Raw genomic sequence first — 12,961 nt, 5'->3', positions numbered from 1 at the left:
TGAAAGGTTATTTCAGAAACAGGTGGTGAATTGGATTTGACACGCAGGTTCTCTTTGGAAACCTCTGGTCTAAAACACAATAAGCACTCAGAGATATCTGTGAAATCTTCCAAGAACATAACCCACGGTCACAGGTGGATCACTCTTCCAACCCCAGATGCCACATCAGACATGCATAAAGCGTTTTTTATTAAATATTTACTTCATTTATCTGAAAGGCAGAGCCACAAAGAGACAGGGAGAGACAGAGAGAGATCTTCCATTTGCTGGTGCACTTCCCAAATGGCTGCAATGGCTGGGGCTGGGTCAGGCCAAAGTCAGGAACCAGGAACTCCAGTGAGTTTCCCACATGTGAGCCAAGGTCCCAAACACTCAGGCCACCTTCCGCTGCCTTCCCAGGTACACCAGCAGGGAGCCAGATTGGAAGCAGGTCTGCCAGGACTCCAATAGCTGCTCTATGGGATGCTGGCATTGCAGGCAGTGGCCCAACCAGTGTGCCACAATGCCAGCCCCAAGCAAACACAGTTTAAAGAGCATACAGTTCAACCAGAGGGCCGAGGGTCAGAAAACCCTCCCATGTAAGGGAACCATGGAAACAAGAGCCATTTCTCTACAAAACAACGTTTAATGGGTTGGCCAGGATACCTAAATTTAAACACCAAAAGGCCAGCTATGAAGGGAGGCAGTCAACTTGCTCTGCATGTTGACAAAAAATAAAGGTGGTAAAAATGATGAGAAATGACCCCAAAAGAAAGCTGTGACTCAGCACAGCACAGTTCCGTCATTCTATTCCGGGTTCATCAGAATCGAATAAAGAACCTGCCCATTGTCCGGAAGGGATCTGTATCTTGGAAACTGGCTAGAAAATCCCTTTTGACCCCATAATGCAATGACACTAAGGCAAAGGGGCAGACAGGAGCTGGCCTGGGGGAAGGAGCTGATGGGCACCAGATCCATGAAGTGGCCACCATGAAGGTGGCCCTGGAGCCAGGAAATGGAATCAGCAGCTGAACCAGAAAGCCTAGAAGGAATCCAGTTCAAGGAGAACAGGATTGGGGAAGCCTGAATGTCGGCTGACTGGAATGAAACAGGGAAGGAGGTGACCTTGAGTGAGGGCACCAAACACTCCCAGCTGGCAGGGAGCGGCAGAACCACCGTGGGCATCCACTTCACAACACCTGTCAGGACTCGCTACCCCAGTGTACGATTCTGTCACATGCACATGTCCCCTGTCAGGCCAACCCCCACCCTCTCCAGCCAAGCTCCACCAGGAGCAAAATCCCCACTGCCGGCCAGCACACGGGCACCTCTGCTGCAGCACATACGATGCTGGGCCGGCACTAAGCCTCACGGCACAGACTGCTGGACAGATGCACTATGTTTTCTATGAATCTCCCCCACTTAGGGCGAGGTGTGACCACGTGGTTGGGCAACAGCACGTGAGCACAGTGCGCCTCACTTTCAAGCTTGGAAGACAAAAATCTGCCACATACAACCTCTCTCCAGGTGAACAGAGACCTCACTAGAGAGAACCCCACGAACCTCCAGACAGGCTGAGCCACGAGAGGTATAAAGTGTGTGGCACAGCTCCCCGCCCCTCCAGCAGACTCAAAGTTGAGTAAGGCCCCAAGAATCAATGTGCTTTTTGGTTTTCACAGAAGCCACTGAGAGTAGGGACTTGTTTGTTTCTGCTAGCATGATTCACATAAAGCACACAATGACTGCCTCCTGGGCTGTTAGGGTCTGGGTGTTTTTTCCCTACAAACTTCACACTGAAACTTAATCGCCGACGTCATTGGTGGATGGTATTTAGAGGCAGGCCCCCAATGGCATTTTGTGGCTTTAGGAAAAGAGAGACCCACTGGCCCTGCCCCGCCCTGGCTGCCCTCTGTCACGATAGGATGGAGAAAGCCCTCGTAAGATGCCAGCCTTCCGACAGTAAACTAAACAAACCTCTGTTCTTTATAAATTACCCAGGCTGCGGTATTCAGTTATGGCAACAGAAACTGGACTCACACCCACGAGGCTGTGTGAGTCCTTTGAGAACATTACTTTTTTTATTTGACAGTATTTTTGTGGATTTGAACCTAGCAACAAAGAAGGCACTCAAATGTTTGCTGAATGAATCATCTAAACCGTGCCAGGGGCAAGGGAGGGGCACCCGGTACAGGCGTGGAGGTGCTGCTTGGAATGCCCACATCCCACTTCAGAGTGCCTGGGTCCAGCCCTCCCTCCACTCCTGATGCCAGCTTCCTGCAAACGGGCACCCTCGGAGGCAGCAAGTGGTGGCTCAAGTAATTGGGCCCCTGGCTACCCACATGGGACTTCTGAATTAAATTTCTGGCTCCTGACTATGGCCTGGCCTGGCGTCATCTGTTGAGGGCATTTGGCAAGTAAACCAATGGATGGGAGATTTCTTTCTCTCCCTCACTCCGCCATTCAAATAAATTAAACATATGACACTTTTTCTAAATTTCAGATGTCAGGATGTCACCAGCACTCCTGCCACTCCAATCCCAAGACATTATGATTCCATGAGTGAGAAAGAGAACTCAGGGGCTGGCGCTGTGGTATAGCGGGTAAAGCCACCTCCTGTAGTGTTTGCATCCCATATGGGCACTGGTTCGAGTCCTGGCTGCTCCACTTCCAATCCAGCTCTCTGCTATGGCCTGTCCTTGGGCCCCTGCACCCACATGGGAGACCTGGAAGAACCTCCTGGTTCCTGGCTTCAGACTGGTGCAGCTCCAGATGTTGCAGCCATCTGGGGAGTAAACAAGCAGATGGAAGACCTCTCTCTCTCTCTCTCTCTCTCTCTCTGCTTCTGCCTCTCTGTAACGCTGCCTTTCAAATAAATAAATCTTTTTTAAAAATGGCACATTACAAAATATTTAAAGGAAGGAAGGAAGGGAGGGAGGGAGGGAGGGAGGGAAAGAGAGAACTCTGGGGGCCAGTGTTGTGGTGTAGTGAGTAAAGCCACTGCCTGCAATGCCTGCCTGCATCCCACATGGGCACATGTTTGAATCCCGGCTGCTCCACTTCCAATCCAGCTCCTTGCCAATGGCCAGGGAAAACAGCAGAAGATGGCGCAAGGTTTTGGGCCCCTGCTACCCACATGGGAGACCTGGATGAAGCTCCTGGTTCCTGGCTTCAGCCTGACCTAGCACTGGCTGTTGCAGCCATCTGGGGAGTGAACCAGTGGATGGAAGATCTCTCTCGCTCTCTCTTTCCCTCTTTCTCTTACTCTGATTTTCCAATAAATCTTTTTTTAAAAATTTTAAAAGGGTGCCGGCGCCGCGGCTCAGTAGGCTAATCCTCCGCCTTGCGGCGCCAGCACACGGGGTTCTAGTCCCGGTCGGGGCACCGGATTCTGTCCCGGTTGCCCCTCTTCCAGGCCAGCTCTCTGCTGTGGCCAGGGTGTGCAGTGGAGGATGGCCCAAGTGCTTGGGCCCTGCACCCCATGGGAGACCAGGATAAGCACCTGGCTCCTGCCATCGGATCAGCGCGGTGCGCCAGCCGCAGCACGCTACCGCGGCGGCCATTGAAGGGTGAACCAACGGCAAAAGGAAGACCTTTCTCTCTGTCTCTCTCTCACTGCCCACTCTGCCTGTCAAAAATTTAAAATTTAAAAAGAGAAGTCAGAAACGTACATTTCTAACCTGTCCAGAAAATTTTAAAAATCCGATGTTAAGTGAAAAATGTTAAGCAGCAGGATGAAGGTGACCAGCTATCTTTTCTTATCTACCAGCTCACTACCTGCCACACAATGCTCAACGCTGACCAGTATTGAGTCCACCAAATGCCCTATGAGGCTGGTAACGCTCGTACTCCCGTCTTGCAGGTGGGCAAACTCCTCCAAGGTCAGGTAAGCAGCAGAGCTTGGACCAACGCCCAGACGCTCCAGCCCCAGCTGGGGACTGCTCCACTCTGGTCTCCGACCTGGACTGGGGCTCTGGTCTACTCTCTGTGCCTCTGGAGAAGGCGCTGGAAGGCAACCAGAACATCCTGCTTTTACTCATAGGACACTTGTCACCCAGTGGCTCGACCAGACGCTCCGGCCTGTCACCAGTTAGGGCCCCAGTCCTGGCTCTGAGGTCCCTGCCGAGGCAGAACTACTCCAGGACCTGCATCAGCCGGAAAGTGCGACCGTGTGAGAAAGGACAGAAGACCAGGCTCCGAGAGCAGATTCTGGAGAACCCCGAAAGCCACACAAAGGCATTGCAGTTCGCTTGGGAGTGCAAGGAAGCTGGAGCCTGGCACCCTTGGTTTTGGGGGAGAACTTCCACCCACTGGGAGGAAGGGGAGCTGAGAGTGTGCGCACGGAGGCCAGAGCTGCGGGTGGAGGAGGCCAGTCATCATGCCTTTCCTTGCCTGAGGATCCTAACACCAGCATTCAGGGGCCCAAAACCATTCAGGAACCATTAGCCGAGTGCAGGACTAAATGAACAAATGAACTCCCAAGGGCACTTTGAAAGCTTTGGGTCAACAGGGTTGGATGTCAGTGGATGAAGGTGAAGAGGATGACTAACTGGGGAGGAAAACGGAAGGGCACACGCTTCAGATGCTTGCACATGTACAGAGCACATCCATTCACTCTGAAAGGGCTGCAGCACTGTGCCCCCCACCCCAGCTGTGAGGCTCCTGACAAGTTGCCCAACCTCTCTGCACCTGGATGTCCTTATTTGTAAGGTATGACAATGCCGGCCTTTGGGATGGTGTTGTGGCACACCAGCATCCCTTATGAGCACCAGTTCAAGTCCCAGCAGTTCTACTTTGGATCCAGCTCCTTGCTAATGCACCTGGAAAAGCAGAAGATGGCCCAAGTCCACAGGCCCCTGTCACCCAGGTCGAAGATCCTATTAGAGCATCTGGCTCCTGGTTTCGGCCTGGCCCAGCCCTGGGAATGAACCAGCAGGTAGAAAATCTTTTTTTCCCTCTCTCTGTAATCTGTCTTTCAAATAAATAAACCTTAAAATGAAAAAAAAAAAAAAAAGATAATGCCTGCTTCATAGGTTGTTTAAAGTACATGAGGATTGCATACACATAGAGCTGAGCGAAATTCTGAGCCCACAGGAAACAGCCAATAGGCGTGAGTAATCAGCAGTATCATTAGCTCAGTGGACCAGCTGCTGTCTGTATACATGGTCTGAAGTAGCTGTTAACATGCCAATTCCAGGGCAGGCACTGAGGCTCAGGGGGTCCATCTGCTGCTTGGGATGCCCGCATCCCACATCAGAGTGCTGGTTCACGCCCTGTCTGCTCCACCTCTGACCCAGCTTCCTGCTGACGCACATTCGGGGAGCTGGCACGTGACGGCCCAAATACTTGGGTTCCTGCCACCCACGTGGGACACCTGGTTGGAGTTCCGTGCTCTACCTTTGGCTGGCCCAGCCCAGGTTTCTGTGGACAACCAGGGAGTCAATCAGTGGACTGAAGCGCTCACGCGTGGTACTGCTGAGCAGCAGAGGAAGGCTGGCCTCATGCACGGTGCCCCAGGCTCCACACCCCATGTGGGAAGACACAGGGAAACAGCCTGGGAGAGCCACCTCCCGGAGGGGAGCCACAGGAGGACTCAGAAAGACAAACTCGCTGCTTGATGCATCAGTTAACACGCGCATGCTGATGAGATGCTGGGCCACAAGGATAAAGGCAAAGAAAGAGAAATCAAGAAGAAAACACAGGCAAGACAGGCATAAGATGCAGGACGCAGCTGACTTCACGGCAGACAATCAGTAGTAAACTTTAACACATCTTCGGTGCACTGCACAGCTTGCTGGAGCTGCAGGTGATTCTCCTATAAAACTGCCTCCAAACCGGGTGCTCTGAACAGAGGGACCAGAGAAAGCGCCCTGGAAAGCTAAGCCCCAGACTCCATCCACCATATCTGGATTTCTGATTGTTAATGAAGAACAGTAACAGGCCGGCGCCGTGGCTCAACAGGCTAATCATCCACCTAGCGGCGCCAGCACACCGGGTTCTAATCCCGGTCAGGGCGCCGGATTCTGTCCCGGTTGCCCCTCTTCCAGGCCAGCTCTCTGCTGTGGCCCGGGAGTGCAGTGGAGGATGGCCCAAGTGCTTGGGCCCTGCACCCGCATGGGAAACCAGGAGAAGCACCTGGCTCCTGCCTTCGGATCAGCACAGTGCGCCGGCCGCAGCACACCGGCCGCAGCAGCCATTGGAGGGTGAACCAACGGCAAAGGAAGACCTTTCTCTCTGTCTCTCTCTCTCTCACTGTCCACTCTGCCGATCAAAAAAAAAAAAAAAACAGTAACAAAGACGGGAATAGAAGAGGTATTCTGAAGATGGTACACACACACACACACACACGCACACACAAAAAGCGTGATTTAGAAGTTAACATTTCCGGGGCTGGAACTGTGGCATAACAGGGTAAGCTGCCACCTGCAGCCTTCGGGGGATGGTGGGAGTAATGAACCAGCAGATGGAAGATGTCTTTCTCTGTCCCTCCCTCTCTCTGTCACTCTGCCTCTCACAATAAAGAAAATAAATCTTAAAATACATACATAAACATTTCTATGCACTGCCCAGGGCCTCTCACAGCCACCATCTGCTCCCAGCCTTGGCCTTGCTGCTCTGCATTATCAGCTGTCTCCCAGACCATCTCCAGAGAGCCCGTGGCGTCCCCAGGAGCAGCTTTCACAACAGCCTGGCTTTGTCACATGACCTTTCTCCCACTGGCCCAGCCAGCAACAGGGAACGAGGACTTGTCCACCCACTGGGCCAGAGGCCTCTGGCCGGAGGATCCCCTCAGCGCCCACCTCCGAGGAAAGATCTGTTGCTGCTGACCTCCAACCTGCTGCTAACCCGGCCCTGGCCAGGGTAAGGAGTGCGGGGCTCACAGAGGGGCTCACTGAGCAGCAGGGGAGGGGAGGATCTCACAATCTCATGCCCAGCTGGGCAGCGTTCTAAGCTGTGCCACTGATTTCCAACACCAGGGAAATGGAAGAATTATTCAATAAACAATGATGGGAAAACAAGCCATTTCATAAGAAATGGGGCCTACCATATCAAATACCAAAAAAAAAAAAAAAAAAATTCTAGCAGCCTTTATTGTTAGAAATGAAACAAAAGCTAGAAGACAATGCATCTGGAGATTCAGGTGATCATGGGATTAAATATATAATATAATTAACATAATTATATTATATATTTAATATAGCCTATGTATGTACATATGTGTATGTGTATAGGTGTGTGTGTGTCTGTGTGTATATATATATATACATAAAGACCTAAGGAAGGGGTGTGAGCTGTGGTGCAGGTTAAGCCACAGCTTGGGACACTGATATCCTATATCAGAGTGCCTGGTTCCAGAGTCCTGGCTCCTCAGCTTTGCATCCAGCTGCCTGCTGATGCGAATCCTGGGAGACAGCAAATGGTGACGCAAGTCCTTGGTTCCCTGCCACACATGTGGAAGGACCTGGATGGAGTTACCGACTCCCAGCTTCAGCCTGGCCCAGCCCCCGCTACTGTGGACATCTGCAGAATGAACCAGCAGATGGAAGATCTCTGACACTCTGCTTTGGGAATAAATACGTAAGTCTGTAAAAGAAATTAAGACAGGAAAAACCAAAGTGAAAATATCAATACAATTAATAATACACAAATGTGAAACTTCTGAACAAAATTAACAGACGTGAAAATCTGGGAAGCACACTGTAAGAAATACAAGTTCTTCCAAAAACATAACTGCATCAGAAAAAATGCAGACTCTATTAAGACAATTCAAAGAAATATAAATAAATGATCAACAGACCTTTAAAAATTTCAATAATCACATAAACTCAAAATAAAACTGCTTGAAAACAATGTTAATCTATCAACTTGAAATTTTTTTTAATTCAGTACTCAAAATTGACAACAAAATAAGTACACAAGTTGCTAGTAAGAGGGCAAACTGAGGGCGGTGCTGTAGCACAGAGGGTCAAGCCACCACCTGCACCATCAGCTCACCATATGGGCCCTGGTTTGAATCCCAGGTGCTCTACTTCCTACCCAGCTCCCTGCTAACGCACCTGGGAAAGCAGTGGAAGATGGTCAAATGCCTGGGCCCCTGCACCCACGTGGGAGACCTGGATGAAGCTCCTGGCCCAGCCCTGGCTGTTGCAGCCTTTTTGGGGAGTATATCAGCAGGTGGAAGATCCAGCTCTGTGTCTCTCCCTCTCTTTCTCTAACTCTGATTTTCAAATAAATAAATAAATCTTTAAAAAAAAGAAGAAGAAAACTGGTCCAGTCCTGTTGGAAAATGATTCAACTTTTATTTTTATTTTTTTCATTTCATTTAAAAGGCCAAGAAAGAGACATGAGAAGGAAAAATGGCGAGAAACAGTCCATCTGCTGGTTCACTCCCCACATGCCCACAAGCGCCAGCAATGGGCCAGTCTGAATCCACAAGCCAGGACTCCGTCCAGATCTCCCACGTGGGTAGTAGGAAACCAACCTCTTGAGTCATGTCCTGCTGCCTGGCAGAGTGCAGAGTGCAGAGGTCACTAGGTCCAGCCACTTGGACACAGAATGTGGGTGCCCAACTGGGAGTTTTAAGCACTGTTCCAAACACATGCCTCCAGTTCTGCCTTTCACCAGTAACTCTACTTCTGGGGACAGAAAACAAAGAAAAGTGTGCCGAAATATATGGTATGCACACAATGGATACGCATTACATCAGTACTGGAAAGTAACTGTTCAACAATAGTGAAGACAGCATAAATTAAAATCATTAAACATGTTTTGAGGATTATTTAAAGTGATGAATACATGCTAAACCACAGAAAATTAAAAAGAAGTGCGGGGGGGAGAGCTGGTGCTGTGGCATAGCAGGTAAAGCCGCTGTTTTGAGTGCTAGCATCCCATATGGGTGCTGGTTCAAGCACAGGCTGCTCCACTTCCCATCCAGCTCTATGCTATGGCCTAGGAAAGCAGTATAAAATGGCCCAAGGCCTTGGGGCCCTACACCTGTGTGGGAGACCCAGAAGAAGCTCCTGGCTCCAGATCGGCCCAGCTCCAGCCATTTGGGGAGAAATAACAAAAATATCAGCAGGTGGCCTGGCTCACAGAATAAGCAACACAGTAAATAAATAGGTAACACAATAAATAAAAAGTAAATAATACAATAAATAAAGATAACAGAAACAAATCTTCCTTATTCCTTTCCTGTTCTTATAGTTTTAAATTTCGTGCAGAAACAGAAATAAAACCCACACCAGTTATCAATTACGGTAACATATGTCTCAAATCCACACTGCGTGATAAACAGGGATTGGCAAGTTGGTAAGCTAACGAGTATTAATTGGCATCACCTGGGCAGGCAGCTGCCAACACACAGGTGGACAAAGCTGGTGACACTGGAAAGAAAAAGAAAAATACCAAACAAGGTGAAAAAAATCAGCTTTTCTGTATCAGGGGGGCCTTGTCTCTAGACGGCTACTTCCTGGCTGGGTTTATTTCAACTTTGCTGTTTACAGCGGGAGAGGTACACAAGGCATTCACACTCCAACATTCCTGCAACTGCAGAAGCTAAGTACATACAGGGTGGGCAGCAGCACCCACAGCTGACTTCACAAAGTCATGTCCCTCTTTTAAAATTACAGAAGGGAATGGCAATGCAAGGAGCAGGAGCAGCTGAAAGCCCTGAGCCACCCTCAGCTCCCGTCACCCCTGGGAGCACAGCCGGCACCCCAACACACCCCAGCGTTTCTAACTTGGCTGAATCAGTCTGGAGTGGGCGCCCGAGGAGCTGCACCTCCACGAAGCTCCCAGGTGATGCGGATGGAGCCAGGCGGCTCTGAGCGCCACACTTTGGAAACAGCTGCCCTCAATCACCATCTCCTAATAGCAGGAACTTCAAGAACCTCCTGAGAGAAAGCCCAGCCAGCAAGAGCCCAGGCGGCAGAGGAACTCCAGCTTTGAACACAGAACGGAGCCAAGCTGCCCGGCTGGGATCCTGCTGAGCCACTGTACTCCCAGGCAACTGAACCTCCCTCTCTCCCTAGGCAGTCTTCAAAGCAGAAGTCACGGCCCCTTCCTCTCCCGCCTGGAAGATGATTAAAGGCTGCCCACCCAAGTCACCCACGGTAAGTCCTCACCTTCCCACTTCCCCGCACCTACATTTTGCAGATCCCAAACTGAAAGCGCCCTGGGAATTCTCCGCCCTACCTGGAGCCACACCCATATTCCTTCCTCCCCAAGCTGCTCCCTACTTAAGGGCCACCAAGCTGCCAAGAAAGCTTAGCACTCACAATGCATGCCCCGCAATTAAAACTAGAGGGGATGACTCACCCGCTCCGGATCCCCTACGGTTTTCCATTAAAAAGGGGGGAATTACCAGAAAAGAGCAGAAACTGAGACAAAAGACCACGGGTGAGGAACGCCCAAGGTGTGGGCCCACCTGGGTGGTCCAGGCCAGCAGACCCAAGTGTCAGCTCTCCCAGGCTCTGAGCAGCGGGGCTTCCTGGCACCAGGAGGGGTGCACCTGTCCCCTCCCCATTTCAAAGCCCCCTCCAGTGGCTGGTCTGTCACCTGCATCACCGTGCCTCCCTGAAGGCCAGGAACTCCGGGAAGGCTCGCAGATTTCAGCCTCCCCTACACCCCCCCCCCATCCCAGTCCTCAACGGTGGCAGTGAAAATATGTCCCACAGGCAAAGGACAGCTCCAGCCCGGCTGCGTGTGCGTCCCAGCCTAAAGCACACCGTGGAAGCAGATCTCGTTTGAAAAAGGTATCCCCAGTCATCAAGAGAAAATCATGGGGTGCTTTTTCACCCACGTGAGAGCGGCCCTAAGTGGGTACCACCACGCGCGGCCAGGCAGAAAGGGCCACCTGGTCCCAAAGCTACCCAGCCACAAGCGGCGGGAGCCCGGCGGCGCCGGACCCAGCAGTCACTAAGGGACATCGGAAGGGGTGGGGACGCGACTGGGAGGTGGCACTAGTCCAGGACACTCACTAGGCTTCGGCTGCGATGAGATCAAGGAAGCCGTTCGCAAGCTGCTTACTTGGAAAGAAAAAAGGGTGCCGTCTGGCCTCGGGGGGCACTGCGAAGCCCTGGGCGGTGGGCGGGAGTGTGGGGGTCCTGACCTCCTCCTGCCGGCCACTGGTCCCTCTTAGGCAGCCCTGGGTCCCCGCCCGCCCGCCTCCTCTTCGCCTCTCCCACCGTGGTCCCACAGCACCGCAGGCTGGCGCGGCCCCAAGCGGCCAGCGGCGGACCCCGCGCACCGCCCCTGGTCCCCGGGTCTCCACTCGCCGCGCGCAGAGGCGCAGGCGGGGAGCACGCGGCCGGCCCGGGGAGCCCGAGCGCGCAGGGCAAGGGCCCCCTTGGTCGTCAGGGTGCGGCGGCAGCGGCAGGGGGCTCACCAGAAGAACACGCGCGAGCAGAGGTTGGCGTCCTGCAGCGGGTTAGGCTTCACCTCCGAGTGCACCGGCTGCATCGTGCCGGCTGCGGCGGGCGCGGGCCTGAGGCGCGCTGCTCCTAGCGGCGCCGGTGCGGATGCTGGCGCAGCGGCCGCGCCAGTCCGCTCGGCGGGAGCCCGGGAACCAGCTGCTTCCGGGAACGGGGAGCCGGCGGCACGCCCCGTCCCCGCCTCCCGAGCCGCCTCGGGGCTCCCGCTACGCCGCCGCCTGCGCCGGGAGCCGGGCAGCCGAGCGTCGCGTGCGAGTGCGGCCGGGGGCGGTGGGGTGACGCGACTGGGAGACGCGGCGGCGGCGGCTGCGCGCGGGTGCGGGGCGCGGAGGATGCAGGAGTTCCGCGGAGCGCGCGGCGTGCGGGGCCCCGCGCACGGGCACCCACGTGCCCAGCCCCGGCTGCGAACTTTGCTGAAGTTGGAGACCAGCGCCGAGGCACCCGGCTCGCAGGGTGGAGGGGGTGGAGAGGAGGCGCCCGGCTCTGCCCGCCTCTGCTGCTCGGAAGCGCCCCCTGGGCAGCGGGCTTCCGTAGGTTGGAGCGAGCTGCCAGGTGTCCTCGGAGGCCGGCCCCTTGGGCGCGCTGCCCTGGGAGGTTCTCCAACCTGCCGGCCAAGCGTTTGACCTCGCAACAGGAGCAGGCTTTAGCTCAGATTATCTCGGTAGAGCTGCAAGAGCTAAGGCCAGCTGGTTAACGTGAGATTGGAAGGACTCAGATCGTTGGAAAGGAGAATGGGCATGTTCAACGAGGGCGGGCTGTTGGCATCCCGCCTGCTGCACTGTGCTGCGTGCGGACCCCGGGGAGCCTGTAGCCACACAGGGCTGATTTCTTTCTTTGATCGCGCCCTGGGGACCCAGCACAGTGCCTGTGGCAAAAGGTTGCCCAACGCCAGATCTGCCCGGTTGTGCGTATCTTTCCTCCCTTCAACTCTGACAACGCCCTGGTGGAGAAAGTAGTCTTTATTTTACAGAGCCCCAAAAACGCAGAACTCGGGGTCCTGGAAAATGGTCTGACTCGCGGGAAGGTGGCACCCCAAATACTATGGGAAAAAATTCGTGTTTGTAGGAACCACGAACAAAATCTTGGTCCAAGCTTTTGGACCCACACCCGTTCGAGGCTATTCCAGAAAGTTCTTAGATGGGCGCACTTTTGGCCTGGTGGCTAAGATGCCAATAGTCCACACCAGATGCTAGGTTCCTTTTAGGGCTCCTGCTCCTCACTCCAGCTTCCAGTTAATGCAGATGCTAGGAGGTTCAAGTTGCTGGGTTCCTGCCACCCACTTGTAAAACCTGAATTGAGTTCCCAGGAGCCTTGGCCCTTGGGAACATTTGGTGAGTGAACCAGCAGATGTTGAGTGTGCTGTTTCTCTCCATCTCTCAAATCCTTTGTTTTTCTTTCAAGATTTATTTGCTTTTTGAAAGTCAAAGTTAGAGGAGAGCCTGGGGCATAGAGAGAGATGCTGGGCCAAAGCTGGAAGCCTGGAATTCCCTCCGGGTCTCCCACGTGGGCTCCGTGGGCTCCGAGCCTTCATCTGCTGCTTTCCCAGACACATT

General features: G+C 53.3%; 1 protein-coding gene across 2 annotated transcripts in view; it reads right to left on the bottom strand.

Annotated features, from left to right (window-relative positions):
* The window catches only part of ABCC4 (ATP binding cassette subfamily C member 4 (PEL blood group)), a 287,341-nt gene extending 275,851 nt beyond the window's left edge, over positions 1-11,490 (bottom strand). For both annotated transcript variants that reach the window (XM_062194025.1, XM_062194026.1), the window contains exon 1: positions 11,363-11,490. In XM_062194025.1, the coding sequence (XP_062050009.1) occupies positions 11,363-11,436 (74 nt within the window). In that variant the 5' untranslated portion in view covers positions 11,437-11,490. The remainder of the gene's footprint in view (positions 1-11,362) is intronic.
* Between the last annotated feature and the right edge of the window lie 1,471 nt (positions 11,491-12,961).

Source organism: Lepus europaeus, chromosome 6, assembly GCF_033115175.1.
Source record: "Lepus europaeus isolate LE1 chromosome 6, mLepTim1.pri, whole genome shotgun sequence".
Lineage (NCBI taxonomy): Eukaryota > Metazoa > Chordata > Mammalia > Lagomorpha > Leporidae > Lepus > Lepus europaeus.
This window is presented reverse-complemented; position numbering and strand designations above follow the sequence as displayed.